The sequence below is a fragment of the Poromitra crassiceps genome (assembly GCF_964638095.1).
Source record: "Poromitra crassiceps genome assembly, chromosome: 23".
Lineage (NCBI taxonomy): Eukaryota > Metazoa > Chordata > Actinopteri > Beryciformes > Melamphaidae > Poromitra > Poromitra crassiceps.
The window spans coordinates 20,039,841-20,056,241 of NC_139639.1; the positions used below are offsets into that span (position 1 = coordinate 20,039,841).

The 16,401-nt window shown below is 42.5% G+C and overlaps 1 protein-coding gene across 1 annotated transcript; it reads right to left on the reverse strand.

Moving 5' to 3' along the window:
• Positions 1–31: 31 nt before the first annotated feature.
• On the reverse strand, positions 32–9,001 carry ankrd33bb (ankyrin repeat domain 33Bb; the record flags this gene model as incomplete). Its single annotated transcript, XM_083659829.1, has 5 exons — positions 32–697; positions 1,249–1,412; positions 1,901–2,041; positions 3,737–3,866; positions 8,510–9,001. 5 exons carry the CDS (start codon positions 8,999–9,001, stop codon positions 32–34), a joined length of 1,593 nt encoding a protein of 530 aa, XP_083515955.1.
• Positions 9,002–16,401: the final 7,400 nt, after the last annotated feature.

The following is a 16,401-nucleotide window of genomic DNA, read 5'->3' on the forward strand; positions in this document are numbered from 1 at the left end:
CCGGCCCTCCTTTCTCCCCTTTTTGGTCCTCTCACCTCCTCCTCGTCAAAGGGACCATCCTAAGCCTTTCCTCCTCCCGCCTCCTCATCTCCCTCTTCATCTTGTATTCCCACTTGGGGATCTGGAGCTGGCCGGGGTTGCTGCTCCTCTTCGTGTTGACCTTGTCCGGTACGAAGGTGGTGGCCGGGGCCTTGCAGAGCCTCACCTTGGGCACCACCATGCCCGGCCGCACGCTGCTCCTCCTCAGCATGTTCAGCGGCAGCAGGCTGGCTCGTCTCATGGCCACGGTGGAGGCCTCCGCCACCTCCCTCAGCAGCTGTGGCTGAAGGCTGGCCCTGCGGTCGCTCTTCTTGGGGATGAGGAGGACCCGCGAGTTCTGGAAGAATCTCCTGTAGTTGCTGAGTCTGTCGGGGCCGAGGCGCTTCAGCTTGGCCAGCCGCTGATACCTCAGGATCTCCTGCACGGCGTAGCGCCGCCTGCCGATGCACGGCGGGCTGCCGGGGCTCACCGTGTGGCAGGCCGTGGCGATGAGTGGGCTGGAGAGGCCGGTGGTGATGCGGACCATGTGGTCGAGGACCCCGTCGTCCGCGGGGTTGATCTTGTTGCTGAGGTAGAAGTTGTAGGGGCAGCAGCAGAGGAAGAGGTTGAGGAGACGTTTCCAGCAGGACTTTGGCTGTTGGGCCTGGGCCACCAGCTCCTGCAGAAGAGCCAAAAACAGAAGGTCAAACATTGTTACATTGTGAGAAAGCGTAGGGCAAAGGAATCTAGCCCATGCTTGAGAAAGTGCCATGATTTACTGTACATACTACACTACAGTGTGTCACTTTTTCCCTTCATGTGGTTGTATTTATAACAACAAAAAATAGTTGAAAACAATCACAAAAGAATGATAAGAAACAGACTTGCACTTGCTGCTAAGTATGTTTGCAAGTACCACATTTAACCAGACATTGGTTTTCCAAAATCACACTATTGTCGTAGTTATTCTTGCGGTGAAACTGAGGATTAAAATGGGGGTTTTCTTAGATATTTGATGTAGAAATTTGATGTAGTGATTTAAACAGTTCAACACATCTTGTTTACATCTTGTGAGTCCATTACTGCAGTGGACTTCTTATACAATAAGACTCATTTCATGTCTCTCAATCAACTGACTGCCAGACCATCGCTTGCTTGGAAGGAGAACAATCTTTTGAATGTTCCTAATAATTCCACACAGGGAGAAATAGCATGGCAGAATGTAGTAACCTCCAGCACGGGCCACTCCCGGGGGAAGGAGTCGCAGAACTGCTCGGCGCAGGGCTGAGCCATCAGTTGATCCATGAGGATGGCCGTCTCATAGCGACCCGTGAAGAGAGCCCACTGCCTGGGAGTCATCTTACGGCTGTGGTCCCGCGCCTCCACATCCCCTCCTGGACACAGCCAGGGGAAATGGCAGTGGTGAGAAAGCATTTGACTGAAGCACTGCAGTCACTAACTGTAATGCATATTGTACTGTCATCAACGCTGTTAGTTACTGTATATCCAGTACATTTCAAAGTAGATATCCTAATGTCCAATATCTAGTACAGTTACAGGTGCTTGGGGGAAAAGTTCTCAAATGTGATTTCCTAGAATGGAAGCACTTTGACTGCCCAGATAAAGAAGCAACAGTCATCTTCAGCAGGTGGTAAGCTGTGTGTGTGTGTGTGTGTGTGTGTGTGTGTGTGTGTGTGTGTGTGTGTGTGTGTGTGTGTGTGTGTGTGTGTGTGTGTGTGTGTGTGTGTGTGTGTGTGTGCACATGTTGGGTTGTGTGTCTCTGTGTGTGTGTGTGTGTGTGTGTGTGTGTGTGTGTGTGTGCGTGTTGGGTTGTGTATCTCTGTGTGTGTGCACGTGTTGGGTTGTGTACTGTCTGTTTTACCAGCCAACATTAGTGCCCTGACACAGTCTGCCCGGCCCTGCATGGCAGCCTTCATCATGGCTGTGAAACCGTGACAGTTCCTCCTCTCTATTTCCAGGACTGGGAAGTAGTTGAGCAGGTAGTTGGAGATCATGACATGACCTGTGGACAAGACAAAAACAATATGGGGGTAGAACAAGGTGGAATACCCCACCTAGACAAACTATTACCCTGCACTATTACCCCCCACAATGGCCTGAGATCAATGCTGCCAAAGCTTATCCTCTCTGCTTTTCCACTGTCTTCATAAACAACATACAGTTAATGTTTAGGACTATCCTGTCTTCATAAACAACATTCAGATCATGTTTAGAACTATCCTGTCTTCATAAACAACATTCAGATCATGTTTAGAACTATCCTGTCTTCATAAACAACATTCAGATCATGTTTAGAACTATCCTGTCTTCATAAACAACATACAGATCATGTTTAGAACTATCCCAAACCAAACTGTTTCAGCTTCAGTCACGAAAGCTCTGCCTTTCAATTGAGGCCACTATGGCTGCAGTTCAAATGTTTAGGAGAATGTTGTAATGGTGTTTTCCTGTGAAACCCCAGGACTGTTTTGTGGACTACAAACTTTACCTGTCCTTCCATCAGCATGGGGGTGAGTAGATATCACACAAGTTTCTTGTTTTGGGGTGAACGTATCCTTTAATGTTGACTTTGAACATTGTAAAGGATTTTGCACCATGCACTAAGGTAAATCTGGACCATAATCTAATAGTCCTTTTGTTCTGTGGGGTCACAACAAAAACAAGCCTGTAACTCCTTTTTGTGTTCTGACCCGATAGTTTCAGAAGTGTCGCTCTGCTGTAGTCCAGTTCTTCACCTGTTGTCCGTGAAGGTGTTGCAGAGTACTTTGTCAGGAGAGGCCGATCAATAGTTCCCTTAATGAAGCAGAAAATGAAGAGCAGTCTGCGGCTCTTCGTCACAGACCACAGCGGGCCATTCCTCATCGTTAGCACATCGTGATGAGGGGGCAAGCACCACGTCCCATAAACGTGGCGCTGCATCGCTATGAAATTAGTTGTGACGGTACCTTCTAATGCTCACAAATAAAAGTGATTGCTGTTGTCGTGAGCACCCATAGCCCTGATAATATGCTTTGTGCGTTCATTTGAGCCAATTTAGGAGGTGGTGTTAAGTTAATTCAATTAAATTCAGTTGTATTTATAGTGTAAAATCACCAGGAGACATGGTCCCGAAACACAAAAGTTATGCATCAGAAGGGGGGATACTAAAGTATGCCAAATGAAGCTTCTCACTGGGGCTATAGAATAGTTGAGATGTAACATGGCAAAACTTGCCATGTTCTGATCAGTTGTGCTCTCAGACATAAGGCATTTTTGGATTTGTATACGTCTCAAATTGAATATCAATCTAACTTGATTTACACAAAACACATTTTTAGCCTTGCTTGTATAGTTGTTGTTTTTTATTTGCCAGACAAGGAAAAATCAGGTTTCCCCTTTTCATGCACATTTAAAAAGCTCAGTTCTGTGTCAAAAATATTGTAATGGTACTAGGTGTAGCATTTTCAAATCAATAAATAATCAGCACATTTGAGACATAGATAGAATTACCATGAACAAACAAGACAGTGAGAAGATTGTCAGCCTCTACTGCTCTACACTGCAGTTTACATTGTGTGCCATTGGATTTGATAGGGATTGTGTTGCTTTATAGCACAAAGGGATATTGCGTTTGGGGTTTTGGGGAAATGGGGGTATACCAAGGTATCACAGTTGATTTGTTAATGGTATTGATGTTTAACATGCAGCCTGGGTTTACCTGCTTGTGCAGCAGTTATGAGAGCAGTGTTGCCTTCATTGTCCTGCCAGTTGACGTCAATATACGGACACTCAGAGAGGGCGATGACCACGCCCACGTAACCATGGTAGCACGCCACAATCAGCCCAGACTGAAACACAAAGACAAGGGTGTTGTGAGTGTCTCTCTCTCTCTCTGTGAGTTTGGCTGTTATCATTGCCAAAATGTTTCTTAGTTCCGAAATGAGGATTTTGCTACCTATATAGGGCTGCTTCTCATGATCTGTATCAGGCAGATGGTGAGATTGTAATAGACATTAGACTATTAACCTATACTTAATATTGGTTTCCAGGTGGCCAGCGGTCAGTTGCCAGGCACTCAACTATCCCATTACCACTGGCTAAATTGCACATAATGTATAATAATGTGTACTAGTAGGTAAATTATTACCGGTACTTACAATTACACTTCTTTACTACTACACTACTTTAGATCACAAAGGTAAATTGAAATGTTTACTTTGCTATAATTTGCACTTCTCCAAAGAGGAGGAAACCATTACATTGCATCCCATCTCAAACTGACCATCTAGGTCCTAGATCAGGGGTGACAAACTCATTTTAGTTCACGGGCCACATGCGACCTAATTTGTTCTCAAGTGGGCCAGACAAAGAAAATCAATGCACAATAATCTATAAATGAATAACGCCTCAAAATTGTCCTGTTTCTTTTAGTGTAAAGAATTGCAGGTACATTTTAAGAACACGTTTTCACATAGGCCTATCAAACAAATATCAAATCTGCTGTCTGTAACTATGCATTCCAATTGACGGCAACTGTGCAATTCCTTATAGTCAAGGTTACTGAAAATAGTTGACCGTTTAGTGGTGGATACAGAAACATGAATAGGCTACTTGCTATTGACCACCAAAGTGGTTTGAAGGACTTCTCAGTGCAATTTTCACACTTTGCAAAGTCATCCTTGTGGGCCGGATTGGACTCTCTGGCGGGCCGTTTGACACCCCTGACCTAGATGGTCAGAACAACCTAGATTATACTGTAGGTGGACAAGGAGGAATAACAATACCGGTAATTGATAATTGACATTGAGATTCCACTAAGCAGTCCATCCATGCATCTCCCTTCATAATTTGATGTATAAAAGATCATGTGACGGCAGACATGAGATCAGTAAAGAGTGAGATTTAACCTCAGATTCATACTTCATATTTCAAACATAGAAAATTCATAGTCATATGCCCAATCAGCATTATGTTGGAAAGTAGAAAATACAGTCAAGGAACCTCATGTAAATGGAAAGAATGAACAGCTAGCATCAATCTGTTGGAGTAAATTGCATTCCTGATGAATGAGTGCTCAGTCTGTTTATGGCTCAAGGAATAATGTATAAATAACTTATATTAGATTCCACTGCTGCACCAGCCTGAGGATATTGGTACTACCTAAACCACAAACAGAAAATACAGACTGTTTTTGATGTTTGTTACTCAACTGCAATCATGTTCAAATATGTGACAACTACCGTAAATTCCGGACTATAAGCCGCGGCTTTTTTCCCGTTTTTTGGCCTTTTTTGGCCCCTGCGGCTTATATAACGGTGCGGCTTATCTATGGATTTTTTCAGAAAAAAAAAAAAAAAACGGAATTCTCTCTTCTTTAGCACTCTTTCTAACTATAAATCCACTTCTGTTTTAATTTCCTCTCTTGCCCTCTTTTCACCACACTGTATGACACTGTATGACACTGTGTGCACTGTAAAAAAGAAACACAGGTGGTGTTGTGTTATGTTGTTTTGTTGAAATGTTAATAAATGGGAGCTTCCTCAAACAGCCATCTCTTTCCCGACAATCCCCTCTGTGCATGAACCCTTACATATGGTAATTAAACATTAAAACACAATAAAAAAAATAAAAAAAAAATACCATTAAAACACCCGCGGCTTATAGTCCGGTGCGGCTTATATATGTAAAAAACAGTCAACTTTGCAGGTGCGGCTTATACTCCGGTGCGGCTTATAGTCCGAAATTTACGGTAGATGTGTTTGAGAGGAACATTGACATGCTCGGACTCATAAGAAACACTTAGATGGTCTGCTCGAGGCTACATTTTATTTTTTACATTTTAATTTGGCCCTCAATGTTTGACCTGCTATATTAAAACTGATTGCTCTGTGCCCATAATACCATCAAGACCTTTTGCGACCAAAGGTTCTAGGTGTCACCAGTTTAGAGGCATTTAGTTATACATTAGTTCATACACAGTGCAGTGTTAGTCTTCCTGAATGAAGGAAGATGAGTAACAAGTATGCCTTCCCCACTATCTTGCCTTTAGTCTAGTAATGACCTTCAGATAGCTCCTGCTTCCTGAATCTTTCAGGGCCCAAGCACCTCACCAAGCACAGCGTTAGAGCTGATTGACCTATCAAACCTTTGAGCGGCATCATCATAGGTCATGAGACAATGACAAAGATGAGACCTGCATGGCCTGATGGTGGCCAGAGGCAGCTCGTAGCCAGTTATGGTGAGCTGGTGTTAATTACATTTGAAATTGCATCGACAAGTGTTGCAGTAAGAATTTTTGAAGCGAGAGCAAAACTTATGTTTGCAACCAAAATTGTCGGTCGTTGTCTTGTGAAACACTACTGATGCAATTCAGTAGCAGTGATGTGTTGCATTTTAAGAGCAGAACCTACAGTATAACTCCAAATCTACAGTAAATACATTTTTATTTTGCCATAAATGTTATTTTCATAGTTCTGCAAACAGGTTTTCTGTTCCTTACCTTTACAAAGGATGTGTTCCCATAGTAACCTGTGCATTTTTTATTTTACAATTAATTTTAATTTGTTTGGTTTCAATAGCATTTCAGTTTCAGTGCCATGAAACCATGCTTTATGACAACATCATCAAAATTATATGGCATGCATCTTAGCTGCTTACCAAAGGAGAAAAGGATATGCATGAAGTTTCTATAGGTGGTTTGATTGGCCACCCCAGGTGCCAGCCCCAAATCCTGAGTTATGACTGGCTGATGGCCGTGTTAGAGGCGGGACCATCAAGCCAGTTAATTTATTTTTCCAAAACTACGCTTGAAGGGCCACATGTGAAAAATGTATTTAAATTCTGAGATTAATCTCACTCAGGTTTCTGAGAATAAAGTCAGAATTCTGCGTTTAAAATCTGAATTCTCACTCGGAATCGAAAATTCTGACCTGGGACCTATCTACTGTACATCCTTCCTAAATGACGCACTCAGTGCCACCCTTGATTGAGTCTGTGCCCCACCTTGGACACCCCATGGCCTGGACACACACACACACACACACACACACACACACACACACACACACACACACACACACACACACCACACACAAAACCACACCCATTTCCATGACAGCACAATCAAGCATCAGCATATATAGCAGCAATCTTAAGCATGAGGACATTGCTACCATAATTCTCCAGGAACTCTTCAAGCATATTCCTTACCCAGTGTGCTGAGGTAGATGCCTTGGCGAGCCCTTTAACAGCTGAGCCCTACAGCCAAGTTGCTTCTTGAGACTGTCTGTACAATTTACACCCCCCATCTGTCACTAGAGGCTTAAGCAATTGCTCTGAACACTCCTGCAGGATTTGCCTTGCAGAGAGTGAAGTCCTCTGACTCCTTGGTGTTAAGTTAAATGTTTAATATGCTTCACTGTTGTACCATTCTAGTCGAAGATTTGCTGGGTCCTATGGAATAGTTTTCTCAGAAACATATCAAAGAAAACAGATATAAAGCTTACTGTAAAGCACTAAATTCCAGACACATTTTAGTTGTACTTTATCAAATGAAAATAATCTGATTTTTAGGCCAAAAACACATTTACTGAGGAATGCTAAATTGGCTTATATTAACGGAATTTGTTTACTGAATGAACTCACAATCATGACGTAAGATAGTCTGTGAATTCCGATAAATATAAATGCCTCTCCACAAGTTAACCCCATGGGATCCCTCTTGGCAGTCTCTACCCGCTGGCACTGTCTCTTTTGGCTCATTTCCACCACATTTTACAGCCCTGCACAGCCCGTCACCACTCGGCTCTATTTGTTTCGACCCGATGGATGTTTTGTTTCCACCGCTGCTGATCTGCCCCCGCCCACACCTGGTCGTCATAGTGCTATTCACATAATGTAAACAACTACACTTCAGGAACACCTCACGTCACCAGGCTCTCTCTCAAAGGAGAAGACTTCCTGTAAGACCTGCCCCAGATCCTGCACCAATGGTAGGCTTCGTCCATATTATTTACTGTCGATGGTGGCAGCACAAACAGATGTTTTTGAGGGGGAACGGATGAAGATTCTAGTTTCCAATAGGAAAGTTAGAGCAACTGGTGTCACGTGTCGGATTGGTTACTACTAGCCACATGTAGAGCGGTTGATTGGCTAGGGCCTGAATTGACCGACCTCACATATTAACTGAGAGAACCTTGAAAACCTGATTGCACCCTCGACATTTTTTTATCACTTTTCTCCACTGTAGACTTATGCCAGTTTCACGTTGGCAGTCAAAAAACCCCGGACGTGCCTGATGTGTAGTTTACATTAAACATGAACTAGAAATCCGTGTGCTTCGTGTGATGTCACCAGTGATGTCGCTTAAGCAATTATGATGTAATCAGTGATGTCACTCCAGCAATTGTGTGCTGCAGACCAGAACCGGGCCGCATTATTATTATAGTAAAAGATATATTTCAGTAAAAAAGGGTTGAACCTAAACACCCACTCTTCTGTTCTTATCTGTCTCCTTCACTTCCTCTTCCGTCACTCCTTGTCTGATCATGATCTTGACGATGATGGGGTTGTTGTTGCAGCAGGCCTTGAAGAAGGAGATGGGCTCAGGGCTCTCGGGGCTCGGCGAGCGGAACATGTGCGTCCGATCTGGGATGGTATTGTCTGGCGGGTAGAAGGAATCGTCCGAGGCCACGCTCCGCATGTCCAAGCGATCCGTCTCAAAGTCCAACTCCTCAAAGTCCTCCTGGTAGATATCGTCCTCGTCCTCCCAATAGTTATCCATGTAATCCGCCTCCAACATTTCATTGTCATCCCCTCCCGACCCCTCGCACTCATCCTCTTCGACCCTGGTGATGGACATGATGGGGATGTCTGCGGCCACTGCCTTGGTTCTAGTCTCACCCTTGCCCACTCCCACTCCTCCGGCCACTCCATTCTCTTTCACCTTTGAACCTTCACCTGATTCCTCTGTTATCAACACCATTTAATCCCTCCCTGCCCCCACCCCCCCTGCCTTTTGGAATCCTCGCGGGGTGCCAGGCCAACTCCAGGAGGACCTAGAGTTTATGTCCACTGGCCCGCCGCAACACGAACATGCTGTCTCATCCTACGACACAGGAACGCAATCCTGGTGACAGCTGGACTTTTAGCTGTGGTCCCCCTGTTATTCCTTTCCCTCTATGTCAGGTTTGCCATGGGACACGGGGTCACCGCAGGTCACTGGAGGAACACAAGATCATTGCACTAGCTGCCAATGCTCCTTCATTGTCGAATAAATCTCACGTTGATGGAAGTCCCCAAAACTCCAGAAGACAATGTCATCAAGATACTTTTGCTCATGGGCATTGTTTGCGGTACTGCAGTACCGGTGACGCGACCAGAGAGGATACAAAAGATGAAGAATGGTAAAGAAGCGTCTGCACTCAAGACTCAAATCTCTCTTAATAGAGTCTCTGTGAATGCTAGACATGTCCCAAACCAAGGGAGTCTCATAGGCCCCATAGTAATTTACCAGCACACATATTACTCGTAGTGCTGAAAAAGCCACTGTTCAGTTCCATGCAACTTTTCCCAACACAGCACCAAAGAGCTCCTCCGTCACTTCACATTCTCATGGCAGCAACAAGCAGACAGGCGGCTTGATTGGAAATCCAGGCCTAGATGATGAGAAAATACAGCTGAAGTTGTCCTTTTTGAAAAGTAGAAAAAGCACACCCCTCTCGGTTGGACACAGTGATGTAGTCCGAGTAGCAGTGTTGAGCAACTAATCCTGTGTGTCCCTGCGGAGGACTGTTGGGTTTCTTCTGATGATGGCTGGCATATGCGAAAGAGACACATTCCCTTGAACTGACGCCTGATAATCCGTTTAGTCTCTCTCTCTCTCTCCGTCTCTCTCTCTCTCCCCCACTTCGCCTGTGACACAATGATAATGCTTTCTGAATACAAAAGCTGGGAAATTGAATGGTACATGCTCAGTGGGGATTGTCTTCACTTTTGAAAAAATGTTCTCTTAAGCAAATGCATTGAACCCAATTCAACAATTGAATAGCCTTTATTTTTGTATGGTGAAACAGACAGAAGTTATTGTGCTTTGTGTACAAGGTCAAAGTAAATGGGCACTAAACACTGAAGCAATATAATACCTAAAATAAATACAATAATACAATTCATGCTTGTGTTTTAGACAAACCTACTTACTACCTTACTACCTTAGTCCTGAAGGGGTCGGGGATATCCTTATTAGTGAATTAACCACATTAGTGCACCCTTCTCAGCCTGACTCCACCCCCTTCTGCTCTCATCTTTAGCTGCATTTACACTGGCAGCTTCAATTGGATTTTTCACCCATGTGACTTCATTTGCATACATACTGTGGGAGCCAGGCTGCTCAGAGTTGTCTGCCTCATGCTATTTGAGGCAATGGGATCGCGCAGCAAATCAGTTGCAATAGTTTTTCAGTCTAAATATTAAAATGCATATTATGATTGTGATGATTGTTGAGTGCAATCCAATTCAAACCACCCATGTGATGATGGGTAGATTTGCACATTATGCATGGTGCAGAATCCAATTAGCAGTTTGCCCTGTAGTGCACACTTAAGTTCACATGGTCATGACCTGAAATACTATTTGACCCAGGTGTGATATATTTTCAGTTTTTGGAGGTTTTGTGCAAAACCATTCATATGCCACTGACTTGTCTTATCGCTATTCTGCCTCATTGCCTATTGCTGCTTAGTATTGCTTATTGATGCCTATTTCTTATTGCCTATTGCTCATTGCTTGTTGCCTATTTGTACTATGTCGTAAACGGAGTCCACAGCACAAGAATTTCACACGTGATACTTGTACCATGGAGTGACAATAAAAATCTTGAATCTTGAATCATCTATACCAGGAAATCCAAGGTAGATTTGACACTAAAATCAGTGGTGTGCCACAAGGCTGATTTTATAGTGGAGAATGTCACGCTTTATGACACAGTACTCTCTTCAGGACTAGGACATGAAAAGGTTGGATCCGTGTGATAAACCATTTAAATCAGTTTGTTTTGTGCCTATGTAAATTAAAGCATACAGTAGGCTATAGATGGAAACAATCAGTTTAGCTTGGCAGAAGAAATCCTGTTTCATGTGCAATACGCTGCTAATCTGTGGTTGGCTCCAGAAACCGTTAAGGCATTAGCAGAAGGGTAATTGGATCCTGCACAAATAACCCTACAGGTACTCTGTATGTCCTGTTACCTTAAGCTGTCCTAGACATTACCCTGAATCAGATCTGGGCTCATAGTGAATTAGTGATATAGTTGTTAATAGTTTGCCATCTCTTGTATGTACTTATACTATTTTTTCCATGTTGTTTTTGTGTTTCATTGTGAAATTTTAACTTTTATGCGTGATATGTTTTTTCGGGCATGACGCTTCTGGTGCTGTGTGTACAGCGGTTTTAGTGAGACACAAACAAAACAGAAGTGCTAAACAACATTACTACGATTATAACTACTGTTGTTGCGTGGTGCAACCATGTTGGATTTTTGAGGTCACGGCTGCTGAGGCTCCTACGAGTTTGGAATGGGAAATACCAGCTCTGGTGACGTCACCGTCCCAGCTCATGACCTTTGAAGTCGTAAGATTGCCAGTTCCAAGTTATAAAGGAATGCACGATATCTCTATGGGATATAAATGGCATAGAGATAGACACTGTTTATCTCTATGGGATATAGATGTGATAGAGATGGGGGGGGGGGACAAGAAAAAAATGCAAGTGCAAAATTCATGCCGGTCATTAGTCATAGAGCATCAATCCCCTTTTCAAACATGTGAAAATGAAATGTTAGTTATTATAGGCATAGTTTGTATAGCAAGTTAGTTGTACCTATACCATGCAGCTAAAGCTAGCATTGTAATGTTAGCCAGAGCTATTATGGCAGTGAGCTGTAGTTTTTACCACCACTATCACATCACTGTAGTTAGCAAAACACTGAATTGCATGTGATGTCTCCAGGTCAAGATGCAGTTCTTTAAAATAATTAGCATTGTGGATATAGTCTTTTTACGTGTATAACATTTTGGGTGAAGCAATATTTAGCTATTTCAAGAAAAGTGGCAGCAGTGTAGAAGTGAGTGACTAAGCTAATAAGCATAAAAAGCACAAATAATTTACCAAAATCTAAAAAGAAATGTACCGTATTTTTAAATACCGTTTAAATATTGATGGTTAATGACATACTGCAGTCTAATCCTAATGTTGATTTAAAATGAGATATTCCTCTAAAGTAGCTTCCCCAACACTGCTGGTCACCCCATAGATAGAACATATTGTTAAGTGGAAGACACACACACACACACAATAAGACAACAGAGCTCTAAGCAAATTATTACAACTATTTATTACAGTTTCACATGACTAAATCAACAACTGACCTTAAGTATACCTTCATGTCACATTCTGTCTGTGCACATATAAAAATAGAATAATTTGCTTCTAGTAACTGAATGTTACAGGAAGTCCTTCCTATTAGCTGCCATCAGGTTGTCTAATCAACACATCAAATAATGTCTTTATATGCTGTGCATATATGCACTTCCCTGCACTTTCGATATTCGTGCAATGTACCGGGGTATGTTTTTTGTGTGTGCTTTGTGTGCGTGTTGCTGTTTATATTGTATTTTATCTTGTTGGCCAGCAGTGCCTGTTCTTTATCTAGATACTTGTAAGTCACTTTATGCAAATTTTTGGCACTTTAGCATTATTATTATCAGTATTTTGCTGCCCCATTTTCTTTTCTTTTCTTAGTACTTGACAGTACTTTTTGTGTGCCTTGCTACATGTTTCAATGTCCTCATGTTTTCCTGTTTTGGTCCTGACATGTTGAATGTAGCTGCATTACGTGACACATGAATTTCCTGCAAAGGATCAATAAAGTATCTATCTATCTAGAAATTGTAATAAAAGACCAAAAGCTGAAAAGTGTCCAGCTCAGTTCAAGAGGATATTAAAAGGTCACTTATAGCATCATATATATTATATATATACTGCAGCGGTTCCCAACCTTTTTCAACTCATGGCCCACTAGAAATCTCAAAAATGTTCGTGGCCCACATCTGTCCATAAACAGTACGGAGGTCATATAATGCCTTCTCAGAGCACTTTTTATTTTAACGATAAAATAAGCTGTCCATCAGCACCACACATAAATCAGAAACTAAACTGAGGGGCTGTCTGCAATAGACTAATTAACATATCATTGATTATAAATTAAATAACAGTATCATTTAACATTGGAGAAATGGGTTGGGAATGGCTTGTGTATATATATATATATATAGCAGTACTGTTAATATTCCAATACACTTGCACCAGTGAATTAATGCTGCTGCCAGCACTACCCACATATTAACATAATTGTGATTCACAATCCCTAGCATAGTGAAGAAACTCCTAATCGAACAGTTGTAACATAAATGCAGTCTCAAAAAAAGAGATGCAATTGCAAAACTTGTCTGCAAAATGAAACTCCTCTTGGAGTCACCACAGTGAAATACTGACAACATTCAGTATGAAAAATAAAAACAAACAACTAAACCCCTGCTACCAGTATCTTGACGATGCTACAGTGGATTCTGAAATGTTTGCAGATTGAGTTTATAAAGTGCAACAGTTTGAAAATTGCGCATGAAAAATACTTAACTCTATTTGCCGATAATGGCCAAAAAATAATACAAATAAAAAATGAAAATAAAAATCTACACTTCAGAGGAACTTAAAACATAAAAAAAAAACTTTAGGAACAAGAACCCATCAGAGAATTAGCATCAGCAGCCAGAAATAGATAAAAGAAGGGTTGAGGATGTCTAGAAGTCTACCGCTGTGACCACTAACAAAACCATCCCTTGTAATTCAAAATGTTCTGACATCTATGGTTTTCGTTTTTGAGTTTTGGCATTCCTTGGCACTGTGCAACAAACATCATGCGCAGCGCAAGCAGGGGCATTAATGCAATGCACTTTTCTTCTTAACCATCGTATTTTTAACGTCAAATTGTTTTAGTGCAATGTACCTTTTTTATGGCATCGAGTGTTGGGAGTCGCAACCTAATTTCGTTGTACCTGACTGGCACAATGACAATAAAGATATTCAAATTCAATTCAATATTTGGAACGCTGAAATGTAGCGGGGGGGGGGGGGGGGGGGGGGCTGGTGTCTTGCTCAAAATATGAAATGCGCACGCACGCGCATTATGGGCTCTATCGTTGCAGCGGCGCAGTTTCTAGGCCGAGCGCCAGCCGCAGCGCAAAGCAGTGGGCGTGGAAAGGCGCACTTGATATCGTCGTGCTGGCGCTAGATGCAGCCCAAAGCATTACAACCACGCCTTTTAGGCGTAAAATTATGCACCGTCATGCTCATTGGATAAGTGCAATAAACGAATCGCACGCTTGCCTTTTTAGCTCCAATTCCAGTGATCCCGCAAAACCAGACGAAAGCCAAACGCTCTGCCCCCCCCCCCCCCCTCCCTTCATCCAGTCTGTCTGTCTGCATTATAGGCTATTATTCCATATTATTATGCTTCTCAAACCAATCTAACTGCAGTTTCAATACTGCAAGCATGTAAATACGCTACACTATAGCAAGATCAAAGTGAAAATAATGTTCTAAAGGCATCAGCTACAAAAATATAGCCTATCCCTATATGATGAGATTAATTTTATATTGGTGAAAGTTTGTTCAGAATGATATCGTTTTCTCTCCCCTGCTGCAGGTAGAATGATGCACATAAATATACCCTACATTATGTAAAGTCATTGCATAAATGTGTTTTTATTGTAAAACTAAATGTGAAGTTGGGCAAAGTTATTGGAGCGGACATCACAGTATAGCACATGACAGTAGAAGCGCGTTCTGAAGCGCGTTCCTCTGACACTTATCTAAATGACGTTAAATCGACAAAGGATATATATAGGCCCAGGAGGACATATATGTTTCACTTAGGGTGGTGTTTTAATTTCGATTATTTATTTGGTCCAATATTGAAATGTTCTACAATTGCAGGCTGTGTTACCATTACACATTATTTTAGATCGACCTTTTATATCTATTTCGCCTCATTTAGTTGCTATTTAGTAGCGAAATTGAGTACCCAATTGCATGCTGGGGCATTCACAGGCAGTCAGAGAGAGACAGTCGTATTGTGCCTGTCAGACTGCCTGCAGCCTCAAAGCGGTACACGGAGTTGTTTTACCCAGGCTGGACGCGTTGTCACACAGGCTTGTGACAGTAACTCAACGCGGAAGGATTTATTTCACAATAAACTGGTAAACGCACACCTATGCCTGCTCCTGTCAGTAGGAGAGAGGGAGAGAGTGACACAGGTAAGGGTGACAGAGGAGAGAGGGGAGGAATAGGCCTGCTTTTCAAAGGCGCAAGGCGCTAAATTAACGCCAGCTCGGAAGATAGGTATTTAGCGCCGACACGCCCACTTTGGCCCATTCTGGGACTGCGCCACGCCCATTCGGCCTAAAGCGCATTTGGCAGCGTAAAGCCATATTGATATCGTCCCAAAACAGGCGCAAGGCACGTTTTTTTTGCGTTTAAGGCCCGTTTTAGCGCCGAAGGCCTGTGGGAGAATAGGGCCCCAAGTCTCTGTGACCCACCACAAGCTCAAGAAGGTAGAACACAGCCCCAGTCTACCTTTAAAATAGAGATTACATTTTTTTTTTCAACTTCACTTAAAAGCACCCTTAGAGGGCTACCTAACTGCTCACACCAGAACTGTAATAGTAAAAATGAATGAAAAGATGGCTAAAAAATACAGTATGTAAAAAAATATATATATATACAATCACATTGCTTCATGGTGTTCGTCCCTCCTCAGCGTTGACAGACTAAATCTACAATGGGAACACAACCGAGGAGTTCAAATTATAGTAATGAAATATCCATGTCTCCACAAATCTTCAATGTCCAAGATGCCACTTAATGTGGTGTCACTAGAGAATCATAAAACAAAACCAAAAAAAAGCATAAACGTTATCTGTCCCGACTTCGACCGAACCCTTTGTGAAATGATATAAACGTGAGGTAAAAATGTTAAACAGGAACATTCAACCAGATGTACAGTAACATTCTTGCATTTTGAGTGGTTCTGATTCCCGGGTTGGGGCTAGCCTGGGTAAACCCAGCCTCCACGTGACCTCTATGTACTATCAGTCATGAAACTTATGTTGCAGGCATAGTCTGGGACGTCACGTTGAAGGCTGGGTTCAGCCAAGCTAGGTTGGGACTGTCGAGAAAAGTTTGGAGGTGGTGTGTCAAAGCGTGAAGCTGACACAGACATCCAGACATGTTTAAAAACCTATCAAGACTGATCCCAGAGCAGCCTGGGGT